A 20,852-nucleotide genomic window follows, 5' to 3' on the forward strand; every position below is an offset into this window, starting at 1 on the left:
CTTCTCCCTCTCCCTCTGCCTGCCTCTCTGCCTACTTGTGCTCTATCAAACAAATAAATAAAAATCTTAGGAAAAAAAAAGATAAGCTGTCATACACATGCATATACAGCCATCTGACTGTGGAGGCTACTCCTGATAAATGTTTTCCTCAGACGCACTTATAAAATTCATGAGAATAGCACTAATACAGGACCTCTGAAATATTTTTAAAAACCTAGTTAGGAGCTAAGTGACTTTTCACAGAGTGAGACAGAAAAACAACTGATAAACACTGTTAATTTTTTCAAGTAATGTTATGTACAGTTTTATTGCCAGTATATGCACAACAGGAAGCATAGAACTATAAATACACAATGTAATTAACAGTAGAAAACAAAATTGTTACAGGTAAAGGGGAGGGGATATAGAGAAACTATTTTCCTGCTGCTAGAACAGAAACAAAGGGAAAAGCCTATGACAAATCATCCATCCAGTACTCCTGTCTTAAATTCTTTACATACATTTCTACATTTTTTTCAATTAAACAAAGAAAGTACAGGTAACTCTGTAACAATAGCAAATTGCTTCCCTAATAGCTATTTGCCTTTCCAGTCAAATTCACTTCATGTTAGGATTTTAAAAAAGTCAAGATGAGAAATCATTAGTATCCTGGTTCCGAATGATCTAATTTGCCTTTCACCAAACTGGTAATTTTTGAAAGTTGGCTGCACATGAAAAGAATAGGTGTAGCAAAAGGTGATTAAAAAAATTTGTTAAAATGTAACAGAAAATCACCCTTGAAGTAGTTTCCCAAAAGATACTACAGGCAGCAGCTCAGTTATAAGGATTAGCCCTGAAGAGGTAGAGAATTTAAGTCCATTACACAAAGATAATAGCCTTGTACCATCTTCTCTCTCATCAGGATCAATGTTTTCAAGTAAGACAATTTCATGGTAAAAGGAAACCAGGTTCCACCATTTAAAGAAAAGGTGCTGGTTGACTCCCATGTCTCAATAATAAGTTTGTTTATTAAATGAGAAACAGAAGACGGTCAAGGACACACATGCACTTGATTTTTTTTTGTCTCTTTCCATTACCAAGTTTATTCATAAGTGAATTTGAGATTAATAAATACGAAAAAAGCATCATTCACAACAAAGATAAACAAACCAAAACCCTGCAATAAAACCTTCTATTTTAATAAGTATCAAGAAAACAACAGGCAGATGATTTGGTGCAGCTGTCTTAAGGGATCTTAGAGGGGACATGGTTTTAAATAAAGATGGCAAGATCAACAACCAATAAGCAGTATCAGTGTTACAGAACTGGCTGATTCTGTAGCACTTTCTCTGAGGTCTTAGTTTTAAACTACAGATCACCCCAAAGAAATTGCAACTAATGACATGTATCACCATCACACAGAGTCCAGCTGTAGTTCAAATTAGTCCTGCTTTGTTTCACATCATTTCAGTATTTCTAGCATAGGACATGATACGGAACAAAACTCCAAGTAGCAATAAAAATATTATTCTGCATTTGAATAGAGGCAAAAAAAAATGTTTTAGACTGTTAAACTTTTAAAGCTTTAAGCATTCCTCTTTAACCAGCATTTAAAAAAATTTATACAATCATAACACTGGCAAAGGTTAATGGGAAGACAAAGAAGTACAAACATGTGAAATGAATTCGATTAAAAATTACTTTGTACTGATCAACTGATGTTAATACTGCTTCTTCTTGAATTTGGAATAACTATCATAAAAGTTACATGCAGACTGAGGATAGCCCTCTGTTACAGAAAATACAAAACAAAACAAAAAACTAAAACTGGGAAAGATGGTAAGTTCCAAAAGATGTGTTTGAAAATTTCCTTTCATTGATGAGGTGTGGTCTGTCTGTCCTTTCTTTGAGGCCGTGGTTCACTTTAATCAGTTTCACTAACTTTGTCCAGAAACATCAGTAGTGGGATCAGCTCCTCCAGAACCTGTTTGTGCACGTTTGATGTAAAGATTCAGTAGCTTCATCTGCAGATTCAAGCCAAACGTATGTCATTGAGCCAATTATAAATTATAGTAAGATGCTCATTAAAAAAATTATATACATATATGAATTTAAAAAGAGAGATTTTAGACTAAGTTACACCCAAGTTATTGTTGATAATTAAGAATTACCAAAAAAAAAAAAAAATTCAAGTCTTAGTCTGTTCACAACTGAGTATTCTATTTATTCATTTATTTAAGTAATCTCTACACCCAACATGGGGTTTGAACTCACGACCCTGAGATCAAGAGTCACATGCTCTACCAGCTCACCAGCCAGGCACCCCCCACTTCAGTTCTAATAGTCCCCAGGCCTGTTACCCAGAAAGTGCCTTTAAGGCTTTCTGTTCTTCACAGCATGGGGTGCTTCCAAGCTAAGGATTTTAACATGGCATCATAGATATGATATGTGCTTAAAGTGTTTCTGTAGCTAGTTGACTGGTTCTAGATGTTTGTTAATGTTAGCTAAATAGGTATTCATCTTAACTTTTCCATAGAAGGTGTCTTCTTCCCTCTTTAACCACCAATGACTACATTTCTCAAGGTGGAAATATTTCTTATGTTTCATGTTTCTTAGACACCCTGCTAGGCTAAGCATGTGGCCCAAGGGAGCTTCAGCCTAGGCCGGGTCTCCTAAACCTGTGTACTTGTTCATACTTGACTTACTTTCTTTTTTCCCCCAAAATAATTTTATTTCCCTCTTATTAAAAAAATATAAATGTATGTATATTTTTCTTAAAAATTCAAACAACTAACTAGTTAGACAACTAGCAAGAAGATGGTAAACATTTGAACTTTCACTTCCTAGTGATAAGCAGTTATTGGTGAATATGACTCCAGATGTTTTTATGCAATTAAACTTATATGCAAATGTATCTATTCATATAAGTGAATAGGATGATACTGTGGGAGGGGTTCAGACTCTATGGGGCAGAGCCTATGTTTTAAAATCAATTTTGAAATGAAATTATCAATGTTTTAATCATGCCAGCAGTTTGGTATATATCTCTCTAGACCTTTTTCTATGCATTTATAATTCTCTTTCTCTTTCTTAAATTGCAGACACACACACACACAGACATGAGTTTTTGTATAAATGAGATCATACTATACCTAGCTCTCTACAATCTGTTTCTCAACAATATTATCTAAGCATCTTCCCATTTCAGTTCATATAGATCTGCCTCATTTTTTCACATTTGAAAATTTTGAGGGGTACCTCAAAATATACAAAACCACACATAACATATTCACAAAATCCTGGAGCTAATGGTAAAATTAACCTACTTCACTCGGTTACCAACATTTATTGAGTCCTTGCATGTGCCCAGCATCGCCAGGGGTAGCTCAGGGGAGCATGTGACTTGATCTTGCAGGGTTGTGAGCTGAAGCCCCACGTTAGGTGTAGAGATTACTTAAAACTGAAATCATTATAAAAAAAGGAAAGAAAGTTTTGATCCTACAAAATGCCAAACTTCTTCCAGAAAGGTTGTACTGATTTTTCCTTCCACCCAAAGTGCTGTTTTTCCCCATGCTTATCGATACGAAGAATTTTCACATTTTAAAAAATTTCCCCAACTGAAAAGCAAAAAATTATAGATTACTGGGGTTTCAAGTTTTACACTTTTTCCATTAGCTTTAAGGCTGAATACATTTCCAAATATTTATTGGCCATTTAGCCAATCTTTAAAAAATGTCATGTTCTTTAACCAATTTTTATACTGGAATATTTATATTTTTATTTTGATTTGTGAAAGCTCTTTTAATATAGCTATTTACTCTCTGTTATATAAATTGCTAATATTTTTCCAATTTTTCATGTATCTTTGAACCTTGTTCAAGGTTGTTTTGACACACACAAGTTTAAAATTTTTTCTTAGGTCAGATCTGTCAGTCTTTCTAGCTTTAATGTCATGCTTCAATTTGTTTTCTTAGAACAAGTAAAATAGGAATTTTTTTTGTTGTTATAAAGATAAGCCATGCTCCTTGCAAAGATCTTAGAAAATAAGGGGAAGAAATCACCAGTCATCTTTCTATCTAGAAATAACTATTGATAGCCAAAATTTTCACATATGACCTTTCTTACAAATGCTCAGGCTCATGTTAGAGATGGAAGGACTGTTAGAGTCATCTAATGAGAAATAAGTATTGAATTTGAAATTGTAGTGGGTTTCGTGATGTCTTCTAGCACATAAGCTCCATGAGCTGGGGCCTTGGCTGTTTTTCAATTCAGCCCTGGGTACTCACTAGGTGAGTGACAGCCAGTGGTAAGAGGCTAAGCTAAAGGTTTGCTAGCTTTGGTCTTGGTGGCCAGGGCAATGCTGGGCACATGCAAGGACTCAATAAATGTTGGTAACTGAGTGAAGTAGGTTAATTTTACCATTAGCTCCAGGATTTTGTGAATATGTTATGTGTGGTTTTGTATATTTGAATTCAGACATATGTAGATCCTGCTTATTGTTTTTTTAAATTCTTCTTGCAGAGGTAGACAGTGTGGCCCAATGTCACATTCAGCTTGCCCAGACTCTAAGAGAAGAGGCCAGGAAGATGGAAGAATTCAGGGAAAAGCAAAAGCTACAACGGAAAAAGGTAGGATTTGTGTATGTGTGAAGACATTGGTTTTCCTATAGCACAAAACTCCAGGCTTGTTTGTTCATCAAACTCCTTGGCTCATTCCTGCCTTCATGCAGCTATGCTCTTCTTTTAAGCAACCTATGAGATTATTTATTGGGAAACCACATGGAGACCCCATCTAGATGGTTATGTCTCTGTGCGCATTTGCACCCAGTCAGTTCTCTTTGAATTCTTGCAGGATTTAGGGGTCTGGCCTGCCTTCCTCTTCTTTTCATATCTGCTGCCACTATTCAGACTGTGACTGACAAGGGGGAGCCCTCTGTCTTCAGTAGAGTCTGAAGGCATTCAACCTAGAGGGCTCCCAGATCACACTCCTCCTCCTGGACAAAGCAGTAGGGGAACGGTAAGATGTGGAAAAGACTCACATTCTCCCAGAGACCATGAAGTTCTAACACCTTATTTTACAAATAGGGAAACTGAGGCCCTGGGAAATCCAAGTCCTTTTTGTCTTCAAAGCAGGTGTACGTAAGCTCTTTTCCATTGATGGGATTTACTCTTGTCTGACTACATGGAAGGAGATGGGAGTAAGCAAGAGTTAATAAAACTGCCAAACATTTGAGAAGTTATAAGGATCAAGAAAAGAAATCCAGATTTATGGTAGTAAACTGTTCCTTAGACTAGACCAGCCACTATGCTGACTCTCTTCTATTTTGTTCCTAAATGACTTATATATCCAGGTTGGCCTGGCAGCCAAGTAGGGCCCTTCTACAATTTCTTTTTTATATCTGGTCTATAAAGTTGGAACCTCAGCTTCTTATGGGGGGCGGGGGACAAGCTTTTTCCTATTTGGCATCCAAAGATTTCCAGCCAGATCTCCCCAGACAGCTCTGCATGGACTTTTTGGAAATCCATCCTCATCCTGGCTCCTGACCATCTGGAGGTCATTGTCAATAGTGTGTGTATCCAGTAAAATGTCCAGCTGTTAAGGCTGATTCTATCTGTACATCAATCTCAACAACTTTGCCTATGGTTCTAAGTCCGAGTCTAATTCCAGCTTCTTTGGTGACCACTTGGCATTTGGAGTGGGCGCAGCATCTTAAAAGCCTGACTGCCTTCATCTGTTGTCATTTCCCGAGCTGCTCTTAGAGCTGTGCCTCTTGTGGGGAAGAAAGGGCGGACACTAACATGTAAGGAATGCCATATCGAGTGGTTTCATACACACTCATGCTTCAGGTATCAGGTTTGGGAGGTGCATCTGGCCTCAAATACTTTTCAGAGCAGAAATAATATGCATCTTACACCCACCCATTGGATAGTCACACTGTTTTTTGCTGACATTGCCAGCCCTGCCCGCCTACCTAGAGGAATAACCATTTTTCAGAGGCAAAATGCCTTAGATGATCAGAGTCGATGCATATATGATTTCCAGGAAGAGGAGCAGAGGGTCATTTCATCATGTTTCCAAGTGCCTTCGGTAGCTTTGGTCATTTCAGGGAGAGTTCTGTTAATCTTGCAAGGCTTCTGAAACTTCCCCTCCTAACCAAGTAACAAAGACCAGATTCTCGTAGCTCGAAGAATGTGTTCCGAATTCTGTTAAGTAATAGAGGAGCCAGGGTTCGATCCACTGCTGTCATCCCGGTTCCCTATATCCTGTGTGCTCTCTGCAGCAGGAGAGGGCTTTCTGAGCTTTCTTGGAGAAGTCCAAAGTTTATTAATAAATTTGCAGTTACTTGTGTCACGGTGAACTCTGGGTTGTGCCACTTCTGTTTTTATTTTTTTTTATTTATTTTTTATTTTTTTAAAAGATTTTATTTATTTATTTGACACAGAGAGAGAGACAGCGAGAGCAGGAACACAAGCAGGGGAAGTGGGAGAGGGAGAAGCAGGCTTCCCGCCGAGCAGGGAGCCCGATGCGGGACTCGATCCCAGGACCCCGGGATCATGACCTGAGCCGAAGGCAGACGCTTAACAACTGAGCCACCCAGGCGCCCGCCACTTCTGTTTTTAGATACATTTTTTTTTAAATCAAACTTTGGGAGAAAATGTGTCAGTGTTAACTTCCCATTTTCACTGGCCCAACCCTGCATGCATTGGTCTTCCACTTTTTGGAAATTAAGCCATTTCCGTTTATCAAGGAAAGCCATCAGTTGGTTTCTTCTAGTAACTTGGGGAAGGGGAGGTGCGGGTAGAATGGCTGATCAGAAGTTAATGGTGTACTCGCTTAGACAACTAGATTTCTGCGGGTGGTGAGCAATACAGACATGGTCATCCTTCCCTCAGAGAGTGTAGAGCATGGCCAGAGACTGAGGTGACATAGTCATCATGATAAAACATGATGGGCCTTAACTAGTAGGGAAGGTGAAGATGCCACCTGAACAAGCAGTGGGGACACCTGATGTCATCAGTGAGGCTGGGGTGGCCTCCTGGGGGAAGACCTTGAAGCTTGTCCTTGAAGGGACAGCACATGGTCAGGGGCTTTCCTCTGGTGCGCACATTCTGTTCTATGCTCTCAGCTTAGATTGGGATGATCATGGCAGAATGTTGGTCTGCCTGTGTAGTGAGCAATCTCCGAAGAAAGGAACCTCCTGGGTTATACAGAGTGACCAGTTTTCTGAATACAGTCTGAATGTGGACAGACGGACACACAGACCACTGAGCAACATTTCAGTAATTTACCACAGGGTCATTTGGGTCATTTATATATCTCTTCTTTCTTTCCCCTGCCCTCCTGCTTTTCCCCACCTTAGAGCAGAGGTGATAGTTTTTGCACTACTTTGTGTTATCAATAATACAACAATTCGATTTCCATTGGGTTTGGCCTTAGAAGACTTGCCATGACTAGGTCACTCTGTAAGTGAATACAGACATGAGGAGGCTTTAATCAAAACCAATCACTCTGTAAGTGAATACAGACATGAGGAAGCTTTAATCAAAGAGCTGGACTTGGTGTCACTGAATGGCCTTGAGCAATATCACCTCTTGGGCCCCGGGGATCACACCTGTCAGGTGAGAGCCAGACTGCCTCTCTAGGGTTCTGTCCGCATACAAATGCCAGGCATCCTCGAAGGCAGCGAGGAAGAGGAAGGGAAAAAGTCTGGCCAATTAATAGGACTTTGTAGCCACCTGAGGGGTGCTTGAAGCAGGTGTTATGTGCAAGTTGGCATAAGGAGGCCTGGCTGGGGCCATAAACTATAAAATAGTAGCAGCTCCCAAACTGGAAGAATGGCAATGTGTATATTTGAACTGGAAAGGACCATGGAATAGACCAACATTGCTAACTGATCTGTTCCAGGGAGCTTGGGAAAATTAGAAACCATTAACAAATAAACCCAGCTCCTCCTCCTGGCAGAGGTATATGGGCACTCATGTGAACGACACAGCTTCCTGTCTGTGATGGCAAGGATCTTCCCATGAGTCTTTGCATGTGGGGCTCATGTCTGTACTCTGTGCCTTCAGCGTCTTCACTATTAGCAGATGCATGGCCACCTCTTGGTCCCTTGATTTCTGCTAGGCTAGAAGATGACTGCTCTGTTCTCTGAAGGCCCCTTGCCGCCCCTCCCACCCCCGGGGAATTTCATGTATTACACAAAATGTATATTTGAAGTGAGACCATGCCAAACATTCCATCCAGATATCTTGAAAATCCATCCAACCATGTTTGTGTTGGTAACAGACAAAAATTTATTTTTCCAGAAGAAGGAGAAACCACATTTGAATATCATCTTCAATATTATTATTTTGCATTGTATCATTTTACACCAGAGTAATGCCATAGCTCATTTTGAATGATTGCATCTCTTGGTCTTTTATACACCTGTTTGGTTTATAGAGCTATCATAAGGGACAATGGTAGGTTAGGGTAATGATTAGGAATAAGGGCACAGGAGTCAGGCTGTGCCCAATCCCAACTCCACTACTTGCTTGGCTAAATAAATCCACCTCGGTTTACTGTCAAGAAACTGGAGATAAGAGTACTCACAGTCGTGATGCATGAAAACTGCTTAGCACATAATAATACCTGATACATGGGCACTACTATTATGTCTGAGACATACATTTTTATTATTTGCTCCATTGTTTTGAGTAATGAAAGTGTTTACATCACAGCCACAACAAAGAAATTGCTTCCAATTGAACTTAACAGAGTACTTTACCTTTCTGGGATTAGATGGGGTAAAGAGAACATCTTCTTTTAGCTGTCCTACAAACATTTCTTCTCTTCACACTGCCTGGGCTCCTTGCTGATTAAGGGTGTGCCATTGAAGGATGCTGACATAGGTTTATAGACTAAAGACCCCTTTTATTATTATTATTTTTAATTTTATTATGTTATGTTAGTCACCATACAATACATCATTAGTTTTTGATGTGGTGATCCACGATCCATTGTTTTCGTATAGCACCCAGTGCTCCATGCAGTACGTGCCCTCCTTAATACCCATCACCCGGCTAACCACTCCCCCCTCCCCTCTAAAACCCTGTTTGTTTCTCAGAGTCCGTAGTCTCTCATCTCTCCCTCCAATTCCCCACCCCCCTCATTTTTCCCTTCCTTCTCCTAATGTCCTCCATGCTATTCCTTATGTTCCACAAATAAGTGAAACCATATGATAATTGACTTTCTCTGCTTGACTTATTTCACTTAGCATAATCTCCTCCAGTCCCATCCATGTTGATGTAAAAGTTGGGTATTCATCCTTTCTGATGGCTGAGTAATATTCCATTGTATATATGGACCACACCTTCTTTATCCATTCATCTGTTGAAGGGCATCTCGGCTCTTTCCACAGTTTGGCTATTGCAGACATTGCTGCTATGAACAATGGGATGCATATGGCCCTTCTTTTCACAACCTCTGTGTCTTTGGGGTAAATACCCAGTAGTGCAATTGCTGGGTCATAGGGTAGCTCTCTTTTTAAATTTTTGAGGCACCTCCACACTGTTTTCCAAAGTGGCTGTACCAACTTGCATTCCCACCAACAGTGTAAGAGGGTTTCCCTTTCTCCACAACCTCTCCAGCATTTGTTGTTTCTTTCCGTGTCCATTTTTGCCATTCTAACTGGTGTAAGGTGGTATCTCAATGTGGTTTTGATTTGAATTTCCCTGATGGCTAATGATGATGAACATTTTTTCCTGTGTCTGTTAGCCATTTGTATGTCTTCCTCAGAGAAGTGTAAAGACCCCTTTTAAAATATGAATGGTGCCTTAGCAAGAGTTTTAAAACCCTTTTTGAAACCTAAGTTCCTTGATTCCAGGTTTACTGAAGAGACAGCTCCAAGGATCAATGATTCTCCATGGTGGCTGCCCAAGTTCAAAGGCGGGCCTCACCATTAACCAGCCATAAGACCTTGGGCACGTTGTTCAGCCTCTCTGCTACAGTTTCCTCATTTGTGCAATGGGGGTAATAAATAGTACATCTACCTTCCGGGTGTGTGAGGACTAAGTGAGGTAGTCCACGTTGAACATTTAGCCCTCAAGGTAAACTGACATTAACAGTAATTTGTTTTTTATTAATAATGCTTGTCCTCTCTTCACAGACAGAGATTTTAATGGATGCTGCCCATAAACAAAAGAGCTTACAGTTCAAGAAAACCATGGATGTGAGTCTCATTTTATTTTTTATTTATGTATTTATTTTTATTTTTATTTTTATTTATTTTATTTTTTTTTAAAGATTTTATTTATTTATCTGAGAATGAGAGAGAGAACACGAGAGGAGAGAGGGTCAGAAGCAGAAGCAGACTCCCCGCCGAGCAGGGAGCCTGATGCGGGACTCGATCCTGGGACTCCAGGATCATGACCTGAGCCGAAGGCAGTCGCTTAACCAACTGAGCCACCCAGGCGCCCTATGTATTTATTTTTAAAAGATTTTATTTATTTATTTGAAAGAGAGAGCATGCACAAGTGAGGGGAGGGGCAGAGGGAGAGGGAGCAGGAGACTCCCTGCTGAGCACGGAGCCCAAGGACGCAGGGCTTGATCCCAGAACCCTGAGATCATGACCTGAGCCAAAACCAAGAGTCAGATGTCTAACTGACTGGGCCACCCAGGCACCCCTGAGTCTCACTTTATTGCCTTCTTTTTGTCATGGGGACATTTTCTGAAATCCTGTGCTGTGTATGAGCATATTCCTGACAACGTTTCAGTAATATTAATTAGCACAGTGGTTTGGGAAAACAACCTTTAGAAGTTTGACTTTCCTTCTTTTTAAGGCCTTGGAAAGACTGAGGATGAAACTAGATAGAGGAAACAAAATGATAGTGCCTTTCTGGTAACCTGGAAAGGTCAATTTAAATATTTCAGGCCAAGACACAAAAGCATCTATACTCCATGATGCCATTTACCTTGTCGGATTTGAGCTTTTTCTCTGTGACTACTTTGAGTCTTGATTTCATACCTATTTTACTGAGTGACTCCTTCCCGTTTCAAGATCTGAAACCTGTAAAAACCTTCCTTAAATTATTTATTTAAAAAAACACTTAACAAGACAGAGCTAAGACAGATTGCTAGCACCCTCACTCTAGCGTTTATGAGTCTGTTCATTCGGGACAGTGAACTCTGGTTTTGAAACATCTGTGACTCCTTTTCTGTACAGAGGCATCATCATGATATTCTCTGACTGTGACATGCTATCTGGTAACCCAGTTACAAAAGAATATGTCACCAATGTTGATGGCATGTGTGGTCTGTTCTGCATCATTCTTTCCCATGATGCGTAGCACCTCAAAAGCCACTGATAAATAGGAAGTGATGTTAGTGTAATTTGCAGAAATAGTGTTGGACAAGAAATAATTGTTCCCAGCACTTTTATTTTTTGAGCAGTCTGGGGTAAGCGTTCTCACAATTGAAGAGAAAGCCTTCGTGAAATACAAGTTTCTTAACTCTGTCTTCTACCTACGTGAAGAGCCATATCAGTGTTATAACTTTTGCTTCGACTGTCAAAAATGATTTAGAAAACTCAAGAGAAAGGAAGACTATTGTATTTACTCATTTTTTGCTGATTGTGTCCTTTTTTCCTCTTGATGTTCCAAGGTTTCTTCTTTTATAGTTTCCTTTTGCTTAGAGAACTTCTTTTTTAAGTAGGCTCCATGCCCAATGTGGGGCTTGAACTCACGACCCTGAGATCAAGCATCACGTGCTCTACCGACTGAGCCAGCCAGGCAACCCCCGGAGAACTTCCTTTAGCCATTCTACAGAACGGTGTGTTAGTGACAAATACTCTGAGTTTTTCCTCATCTGAGAATGTCTTAATTCTCCTTTCAGTGTTAAAGGCTATTTTCACTGGATATAGGATTGTGTGTTGACAGTTCCTTTCTATCAGTATTTGAAAATGTGCCACTTTCTTGGGGCTTCTGTAGTTTCTGGTAAGAAAGCTGCTGTAATTCAAATTGGTTTTCCCTTATAGGTAAGGTGTCATATATTTTTTAATTTTTTTTTAGTTTTCAGAAGTTCACCTATGTGTTTTTAACATGGATTTCCTTGGGCTTATTTTGTTTGGGGTTTGATCAACTTCTTGAATCCATAGGTTTACATCTTTTGCCAAGTTTCAGAAGTTTTCAGCTATTCATTTCTCCAAGTGCTTTCTCAGCCCACCTTCCTCTCCTTGGGTTGCAAGGACATGAGTGTTAGATCTTTTCTTACGGTGCCAAAGGTACCGCATTTTTTTCAGCCTATTTCTCTGTTATTCAGATTAGGTAATTTCATTGTTCTATCCTCCTCTCAGAAGAGACTCTTTCTTTGGTGTCTTCCATTCTTAAGCCCATCCATTGAGTTTTTTATTTCCATTAGTGTGTTTTTTTAGTTCTAAAATTTCCATTCGGTTCTTCTTTTTTTATTTTTTGAACAATTTTATGTATTTATTTGAGAGAGAGCACAAGCAGGAGGAGGGGCAGAGGGAGAGGGACAAGCAGACTCTCTGCTGAGCATAGAGCCCAATGCACATCAGGACCCAAGATCATGACCTGAGCTGAAGTCAGACGCTTAACCGACTGAGCCACCCAGATGCCCCACCATTTGGTTCTTCTTTTTATCTTCTCTGCCTTTGCTGAGCTTTTCTATTTCTTTGCCAAGACCATCTATTTTTTCATTTATTTTAAGCGTATCTGTCCCTCTCCCTCTAGTATTAGAAAAGGTCAGGCATATTGTGTAGGCTTGGTATTGGTGAGAGTGAGGAAATTTACTCCATATACTGCTAGGGGGAGTTTCAGTTGGTGTGGTCAAGGAAGTTGGACATATACATATTCTTTTACCAAACAACTAAACTTCTGGGAATTTGACCTGTATAGATAAATTCATACTACCCAAAATAAAATCAGCATATTTTTATGTTATAAAAGAATGGGAAAGAAGATAAATGTCCACCAATAGAGAGATAGTTGAAATTATGGCATGAGTGTGTGTATTTACAACCATTAAAGTGTTCAGCTACGGGGCTCATGCTTGACATAGAGAAATGTCTCACATATTGTTACAAAAGAATATTGTTGCATGAATATCTCATGTGCTTGTAATTATGAAAAATTATGACATTTCTATGTGTGTGTAGCATGTGTAGAGAATTATATGGCTGTTTACTGAAAGATTAACCCCAAATGAATTGCAGAGGATGCCGAGAAATGCAAGAATGCATGTGAAATATTTGATGAGCACAAACCATCTCTGCAAAGGAGTCTTCGTTCTTAGTCAAGCAGTTTTCGGGGGTCAACATTTTTATTTATTAGCTGATTCGCAGCTTTATTTGTTCAAAAAGTTAAGTCTTTGCTTCAATAGTTGAAACAGAAAATGCTATGATTCACTAGCTATAGTTTGAGAACTGTTTTCACACTCACAGTAGTAATGATGGCCCAGATTAGACCACAGCCTACTTTCAAACTGAACTAAAACAGTTCTTTAAATCAAAAAAGAACATGGCTATGCCTGAGTGCCAGAGTCGCTGGGATTGATGCCCTCCCCACTGTCACTTGCTATGGTGGGCACATTAGGATATTGAGGCATAATTATAATTACCATGGCCAAGTGATTGCATCTGAGTTCTGAGGCTTATGTTATGAAAATGCTGGATTGCACATCTTACAGTTACATACCTATCTTGATTTTGCCTATTTCAAATCATCTTTTGTTTCTGTCAGTTTTTAAAGCTCATGTACTTTGTGCTTGCCAAATAGGAGGGATTACTTCCTTGATCAGGTTGCCACCACATGCATAGTTTGGAAAAGGGCTAGAGAGACCTTTCAAAAAGAGATCAGAAAGAGCGTTTGCCCTCAGAGTGCCCACCATGGAGTGGTGATCACAAAGCTAATCCGAGTGCCCTGTGCTTTGCTGGGCTTAGTGGGCTGGTGTGGCTGCTTTGCAGGGTTCCATTCTGCTCACCTGTTTTGGTCCTCTTTTGGCTTCTAACAACAAAGGCAAAGAAGATCTATGAGCAGAAATGCCGAGACAAAGATGAAGCAGAGCAGGCTGTCCACCGGAGTGCCAACCTGGTAACCCCGAAGCAACAAGAAAAGGTACCTGGGAGAGCCGGCGGCCTGAAAAATCTGAGATTTATGTATTTGAGACTCAAGCCAGTTAATAATCTTAATTAAAAATGGAGCTGCAACCTAAGTCCCTGACCATATCTTCCTCTGGGCTACTAGGATACTCTGACCAAGAAAATCCCTTGTCACAGTTTTGGGGTTCTGGAAGAGCTGGAGAAACGTGGCCAGGGGGAAGGGAGTGGAGTGATAAGAAGTTGAGGGGGGGGGGCTTGGTTTTTTTTACCTTTCTTCAAAACTCAAGTATCCTTTGTAGCCAGGCCACCTCCTGCTTGGGTATATTATCAGTTTTACGTAATCTGGATAGAAGATTGTCAGCAACCAGAGGGCAGGGGTATGTCTTTAGGAAAACAGAGGGCAAGATGCTCTGTGGCTGTTGCCCAATGGTGATAAGATTAGGGGGCCGGTTGAACGATTTGCTGAGAGAAACACGGGTAAGATGTGGGCTACACCGTTCTCTTCACAGTCATTGTAAGTCTGGCTGGCCTGTGGAAGCCTGGCCCAGCATTTCTCCGCTCTCCTTTGTTCTCACAGCTCTTTGTGAAACTGGCAACTTCGAAGACCGCAGTAGAAGACTCGGGTGAGGGGCTGCTCCCGGGGATGGGGGAGGGTTTTGTGGGGCTGACATTCTGTGGAATCTGTCCGGAAAGGTAGTTTTGTAGACCACACAATCATGTATGGACGGGCAGTGGGATTACTGAGATATCTGGAGGGAGGCAGGGAGAGAAAGAGGGAGAGAGGACAAATCAGGACCTGGGAAAGTGAGAGGAAGCAGATGGGACTGCAGTTTCTGTCCCAACACCCCTCCCCTCCTTAGGTCTTGGGGCTTACTTGTGATTGAATGGTGGAGGTGGTGGGGGGGGGGGGTCATGCGCAGCTGCTTTGTAATCAGGCGCTCACTCTGCTTATTGGGAACATCGCTCTTAAAAGGCCATTTCAGCCCTGCTAACCCTTTCCTGTTATGAAGGCAACAGGCAAGTTGTGAGACCTTGTCATGGCTGAAATCTGAGATCCAAACCAGGTGTTTGCAAAGCCCTCTAATCCCAGAATACCCTGCAGAAGACAAGCCTTTCATGACCGTGGCCACTTAAGAAATCTCTAAATCCAAAAAAAAAAAGAAGTCTCTAAATCCAAAACCAAAGTAACTCAATAGTTCTCTTCCCCGCACCTCTCCCTGGATCATTTTCCTGAAAATGGGAAGGAAGCTATTGAGGCCGAATTAGCCAAAGAGAGCCCTGGCTGAGGTTCCTGCCAGCCTTCTCTCTCCTCCCTTGAACCATTTCTCGCTACTTGCTTGGTTTAATGTCTAAAAGGAAAGTGCTTAATTCACAAAGATATTATGAGAGTGAGAGATGGATGTGGCCTTCCAGTGTTCAGAACTCTGTGGGGCCTTGAGAGCTCAGCACTACTCCATCGAGGCAAGCTGGGCGGTGGGTCTGCAGGCCCCTGTCCTGTCTGGTTTCTGAAGCCAGGCCCCTCCCCTGCATTGCAGACAAGACGTACATGATGCACATCAGCACCCTGGACAAGATCCGCGAAGACTGGCAGAGTGAGCACATCAAGGCCTGCGAGGTACTGGAACCGGCAGCTGCTGGGGAGGGGAGGAGTTTTCCTCCCAGAACCTGGAGAGTCTACTTGGGGAGAAACGTACCGCCCCCTTACCATAGGACCCCAAGTCTCATAGAATTGCTTGAGGGCAAATTAGAAATCAGAAATTTCAGTGGAGGAGGGAAGGAACTGGAAGGTTTTCCCCAGACCTCATCTTTCTGCCGCGTCCCAGCCCTGACCGTTGTGTCCGGCTCTGCTCCAGGCCTTCCTCTCGTGTTTGGTTAGTCCAAACACGCCATAGCTGAATCAGGTAACGGGTGATTAAGTAATTATCTTTCCAGAGCCTCACCTGAACCTGCTATCGGATAAGGAGAACGCAGGCAGGAGGCGAGCAGGCTTTAGAAGTTTTTACTCTCCTTACACCTTCGATTTCACCACTACCCCCGCTTCGTTTTTAGCACATGACCTCACTTACAATCTCCTGCAGAAAATAAAGACGTAATCTTTTTCTTACCAGTGGTTCTCAAAATGAAGTCGCAGGATTTGTAGCATCAGTATCCCCTGGGAATATGTTAGAGATGCAGATTCTCAGACCAATTCCAGACCCTACTGAGCAGAAACTGTTGGAGTGGGCTCAGCCCTGTGTTAATAGGTCCTCAGGTGATTCTTATGCAAATTCAAGCTTGAGAACCGCCGATCTCCACCCCCACCCCTCCTTTTCTCCTGTTAGTTGAAAAGGGGCTGCTCCTGCCCTATCAAGAGCCTGTCCCAACACCTGGGTTCAAGGTGCCATCATCCAGCTGTCTTTCCCTCATGCCTGTGCACAGCCTTTTTTAAAAAATTAATTAATTTATTTATTAGAGAGAGAGAGCAGGAATACAAGCAGGGAGAGTGGGAGAGGGAGAGGCAGGGTTCCCGCGGAGCGGAGAGCCCGAGGTGGGGCTCGATCCCAGGACGCTGGGATCATGACCTGAGCCGAAGGCAGACACTTAACAACTGAGCCACCCAGGCGCCCCCTGTGCACAGCCTTTAATGTGAACTTCTGCTATTGTCATTTGTACATCTCTGCTCATTCTTGGTTTTAGAACCTACTGGCTGTTGCTTCCCATCTGCTACCCTCTCCTGTCTTCACAGCCAGCCTTCTTGAAGGTGTTGTCTTCACATAATCATCGCCCTTCGCCTATCCTAGCCTGCTGCGTCTGGGGGTCCCCCCTGCCCACCCCCGCCCACTCACCACTGCTCACTTGAGGAACTGGAAGTCTCCATGGTGTGAGGTCCAGCAAGCCTTTGCAGTTCCTGATCTTATTTGATATATATCTACTCTCTAGTACTGTGGGTCACTATCCCCCTCCCAAAACACTCTTTTCTGTTTTACTTCCTTGATTGCACACTCTCATGGAAAAGCCTAGAATAAGGCCCCCTTTTTAAGGTTTAAAAAAATGCAAAGCAATACCATATACATTTTATGGACATGTACGTATTAAAAAAGCCTGCATGAGAATGATAAAGTTTAGGAAAATGGTTATCTGTGGGGAAGGAGGAAGGTGATTGAGATTGGGGAAAGCACACAAGGGGCTTAAACAGAATCTGAGGCAAATATGGACAAAATTGTTGACGGAGCTAGGTGGTTGATATGTGGGGATTCATTACATTTCTGTCTATGATGCTTTCTATGGGCAATATTCTATAATAAAAATAATGTGAAATTTTAGTATTTATATGCTACATAAATATTAAATATACTAATATACTAAGTATACTAAATAAATACTAAATACTAAATAAATCTAAAATTTATGCTACATATAAATACTCAAAGGTTTGCAGGTGAAATAATGTATTTGCTTGAAAATACTCTGAGGAGTAGTTGATTTGGTAGGCATATAATAAAACAGAATTGGTTGTGAGTTGATAAATGTTTAAGCTGATGATGGGTACATGGGCATTCATTAAACTATTCTCTTGTGTATGTGTGAAGCTTTACATTATAAAAATTTTCAAAATGTAGTAGTGTTATAATCAACATTAAAAAACACATTAATATAGAACATCCCCTGCTGAATAGAATAGCATCCACTTTATAGAATAAGAGCTTGATTTTCCAAATGTTGGTATTTGTTTATATCCAAAAAACTATTGTTCAGGGAGTGACCTTTTAAAAAACTTTTTTATTAAAGAAAATTTCAAAAATACACAGAGATAGAAGGCACGTGCAGGTTCCCCCATGTTCTCATGAACTGGCTTCAACGATTGTGACCGTCTTGCCAATTGAACTCAGTCGTAGGGGCAGGGCAGAGTTTTGGAAATTGGAGGCTCTCGCAAGCTGCCAGGTGGAGAAACCCATTAGGCAGTTGGAAATGTGAGCCGGAATTCAGGTTAGAACCTTGCTATCTGGGTTCGTCATTACCTCTTACCTTCAGAACTATCTCCAATCCTGTTTGTGTTAATACCGTATGAGAATACCATTTGCATTCTTTGCCTGCAGTAAGAGTTGATGAGTTTCCCCGGTGGTGAGGGCATTATCCTAAACGGGGCAATAAGCTTACAGATAATGAGGGTTGATACTGTTTCTTAAGTCATAGCCAGTCTAGACAAATGTCCTTTTTCTCTGCCTCTGTACGGACATGTCGTTATGTTTCTATAGATGTTTGAAGCTCAAGAATGTGAACGAATAAACTTTTTTCGGAATGCACTGTGGTTACACATGAATCAGCTGTCACAACAATGTGTCACAAGCGATGATGTAAGTCAAAGGCATCCACGGAGGATTCATTAGAGTGGGAGGAACCATAGACATTTATTAGTCCACCTTCCTCATTTGAGGCCCAGAGAGGTACAGTGACTTGCCCAAGACCACACAATGAGTTGATAGACCCAAATAAACACCTAACTGCCTGACTCCTGGTCTGCTTTGCTACCATGACTTTCTCTTTAAGAGTTAGGACAGGGGAGCAGAGAGGGAGACCCAAATGCAGTTTTTTGTTTGTTTGTTTGTTTTAGGATTTTTATTTATTTATTTGAGAGAGAGCGTGCACAAGCAGGGGAAGGGGCAGAGGGCCCGGGGGAGAAGCGGGCTCCCGGCTCAGCAGGGAACCTGATGCAGGGCTTGATCCCAGGACCCTGAGATCATAGATCATGACCTGAGCCAAAGGCAGACACTTAACCGACTGAACCACCCAGGCGTCCCCCCGACCAAAATGCAGTTTAATTTATGGATGACAGAGATTTTATAGCATGACTGTGAGTCCCAGAGTGTCCCTCCAGGACAGCGCCAAGTACTAGCAGAATGACCCTTGCCCAGGCTAATGATCACGCCAGGGCTCAAGATTTACTTCAGCAGTATTCCCAGGGTCAATATCCAGCTTTAACTTGTGCACAGCAATCCTCATGGGATCTCAGACCTCAAACGGATCAGAATTCAAATTACCACAACCCTCTGTCTAAGAAATAGCCACCCTCACTTAGATGGGACAGTCACTTTAGAAGAACAATTGAATACCTAGAAAACCTGTAGAAGTGACTAGAACTTTTTCCAAGGTAATGCATTGTCTTTGCATTTGCGTGTGGCATTAGTCTTGGTATCTATTTCCTTTGGCCATCAGTATCATAAAAAACCCTCTTTCTGGCAAGGTTTATGCTGCCATAGAGATACCTTTCTTGCCATCTTTAAAACAATTTTAATAGCAGATATGCATCAGAGAAATCCCTTTATATGAGTCATAGAAAAAGAGACTTGGGAATGTCTCTTTTTCTTTTTTAAAACAAAATTTGGGAGATTCAGCCATTCATCAAAACTGTTTTAATAAGCTGTGTCACAATTATCACCGACATAGTCTAGCTTGATTTATCTTTTTTTTTTAAAAAGATTTTATTTACTTATTTGTCAGAGAGAGAGTGCACAGCAGTGGGGAGGGGTGGAGGGAGAAGCAGACTCCCGCCGAGCAGGGAGCCCAATATGGGACTCGATCCTAGGACCCTGGGATCATGACCTGGGCAGAAGGCAGACGCTTAACTGACTGAACCACCTGGGTGTCCCAATTTATCTTCTTTTTGTTAGATGTACGAAGAAGTCCGTAAGAGCTTGGAAGCGTGCAGCATTGAGAAGGACATTGCATTTTTTGTGAACCACCGAAAAACTGGACAAACCCCACCAGGTGAGTGGAGTGGCAGGGCTGGGGGTTTATTTAAGCATTTCTACTAGTCTTCTGCATCACATGTCGAGAATGGAAGACACCATCATCTTAATATTTTGTTTCTTAATTCCCCTAGCACCCATCGTGTATGAGAATTTCTACTGCCCCCAGAAGAATACAGCCTCACAGGGAAAGGCCCCGGGACCTAACGTAGCAAGGTAATAACCAGGTACCTTTCAAATAAAGAAAAATACTTTTAATAAATGTTGTTATCATTAGTGTTCTAAGCGGTATTAGAATTGGAACACATCCACCACTGCATTTGCATTTAGGACAAATGTTCAGTGGATTTTACCAGTCATAGTTTAAGAAGGACTATATCATGCTTGAGGGTGATTATTGTTACTCACGTATGAATCCTATACCTTTTTTACAGCTTATAGAAAGCAGGAGTCGGCAGACTCTGGCCCGCTGTGAATCGACTCTGACCAACCTCTTTTGGTAGGGCCCAAGAGTGAAGAATAGTTTTTACATTATTAAATGGCTGAATAAAGAGAAAAGGATATTATTTTGTGACACATGAAAATTACATGAAATTCAGATGTCAGTGTTCGTATAAAGTTTTATTGGACCCCGACCATGCTCGTTCGTTTGCATTTCGTCTGCGGCTGCTTTTGCATTCGGGTTGACAGGGTTGCCACCGAGATGCCCTCGTGGCCAGCAGGGCCGAAATCGTTTCCTGTCTGGCCCTTTACAGGGCTGTAACCTGTAAAGGATCCCGACAGAAGAGAAACTTCTGTTTCACGCAGTCAACTTCACGACTAAGCTGCTAACTTCCATTCCAGTTTTTTCAAAAGAGAAGGGAGTGTTTGAGGGGGCATTGCCGGACCCTCAGCAATGTTTAAGAATGCCAGGCTCTGTTCAGAATAGTTCGTGTGAATTAGCTCATTTCATCCCAACAGTGAGGCGGAAGCCGCTTGTATTTTCCATTTTACGTGTGATCATGCGGAGGTACCAGATCACGAAACCAACTTCACGACTAAGCTGCTAACTT

The 20,852-nt window shown here is 41.5% G+C and overlaps 1 protein-coding gene across 1 annotated transcript in view; it reads left to right on the forward strand.

Annotated features, from left to right (window-relative positions):
• PSTPIP2 (proline-serine-threonine phosphatase interacting protein 2) overlaps positions 1–20,852 on the forward strand; it is a 69,779-nt gene that overhangs the window by 39,679 nt on the left and 9,248 nt on the right. Inside the window, exons 5-12 of the mRNA XM_032422812.1 lie at positions 4,501–4,607; positions 10,127–10,189; positions 13,992–14,090; positions 14,652–14,697; positions 15,610–15,689; positions 18,310–18,408; positions 19,723–19,819; positions 19,935–20,016. Coding sequence (XP_032278703.1) covers positions 4,501–4,607; positions 10,127–10,189; positions 13,992–14,090; positions 14,652–14,697; positions 15,610–15,689; positions 18,310–18,408; positions 19,723–19,819; positions 19,935–20,016 — 673 coding nt within the window. The remainder of the gene's footprint in view (positions 1–4,500; positions 4,608–10,126; positions 10,190–13,991; positions 14,091–14,651; positions 14,698–15,609; positions 15,690–18,309; positions 18,409–19,722; positions 19,820–19,934; positions 20,017–20,852) is intronic.

The sequence above is a fragment of the Phoca vitulina genome, unplaced genomic scaffold (assembly GCF_004348235.1).
Source record: "Phoca vitulina isolate PV1807 unplaced genomic scaffold, GSC_HSeal_1.0 scaffold27, whole genome shotgun sequence".
In the NCBI taxonomy this organism is placed as follows: domain Eukaryota; kingdom Metazoa; phylum Chordata; class Mammalia; order Carnivora; family Phocidae; genus Phoca; species Phoca vitulina.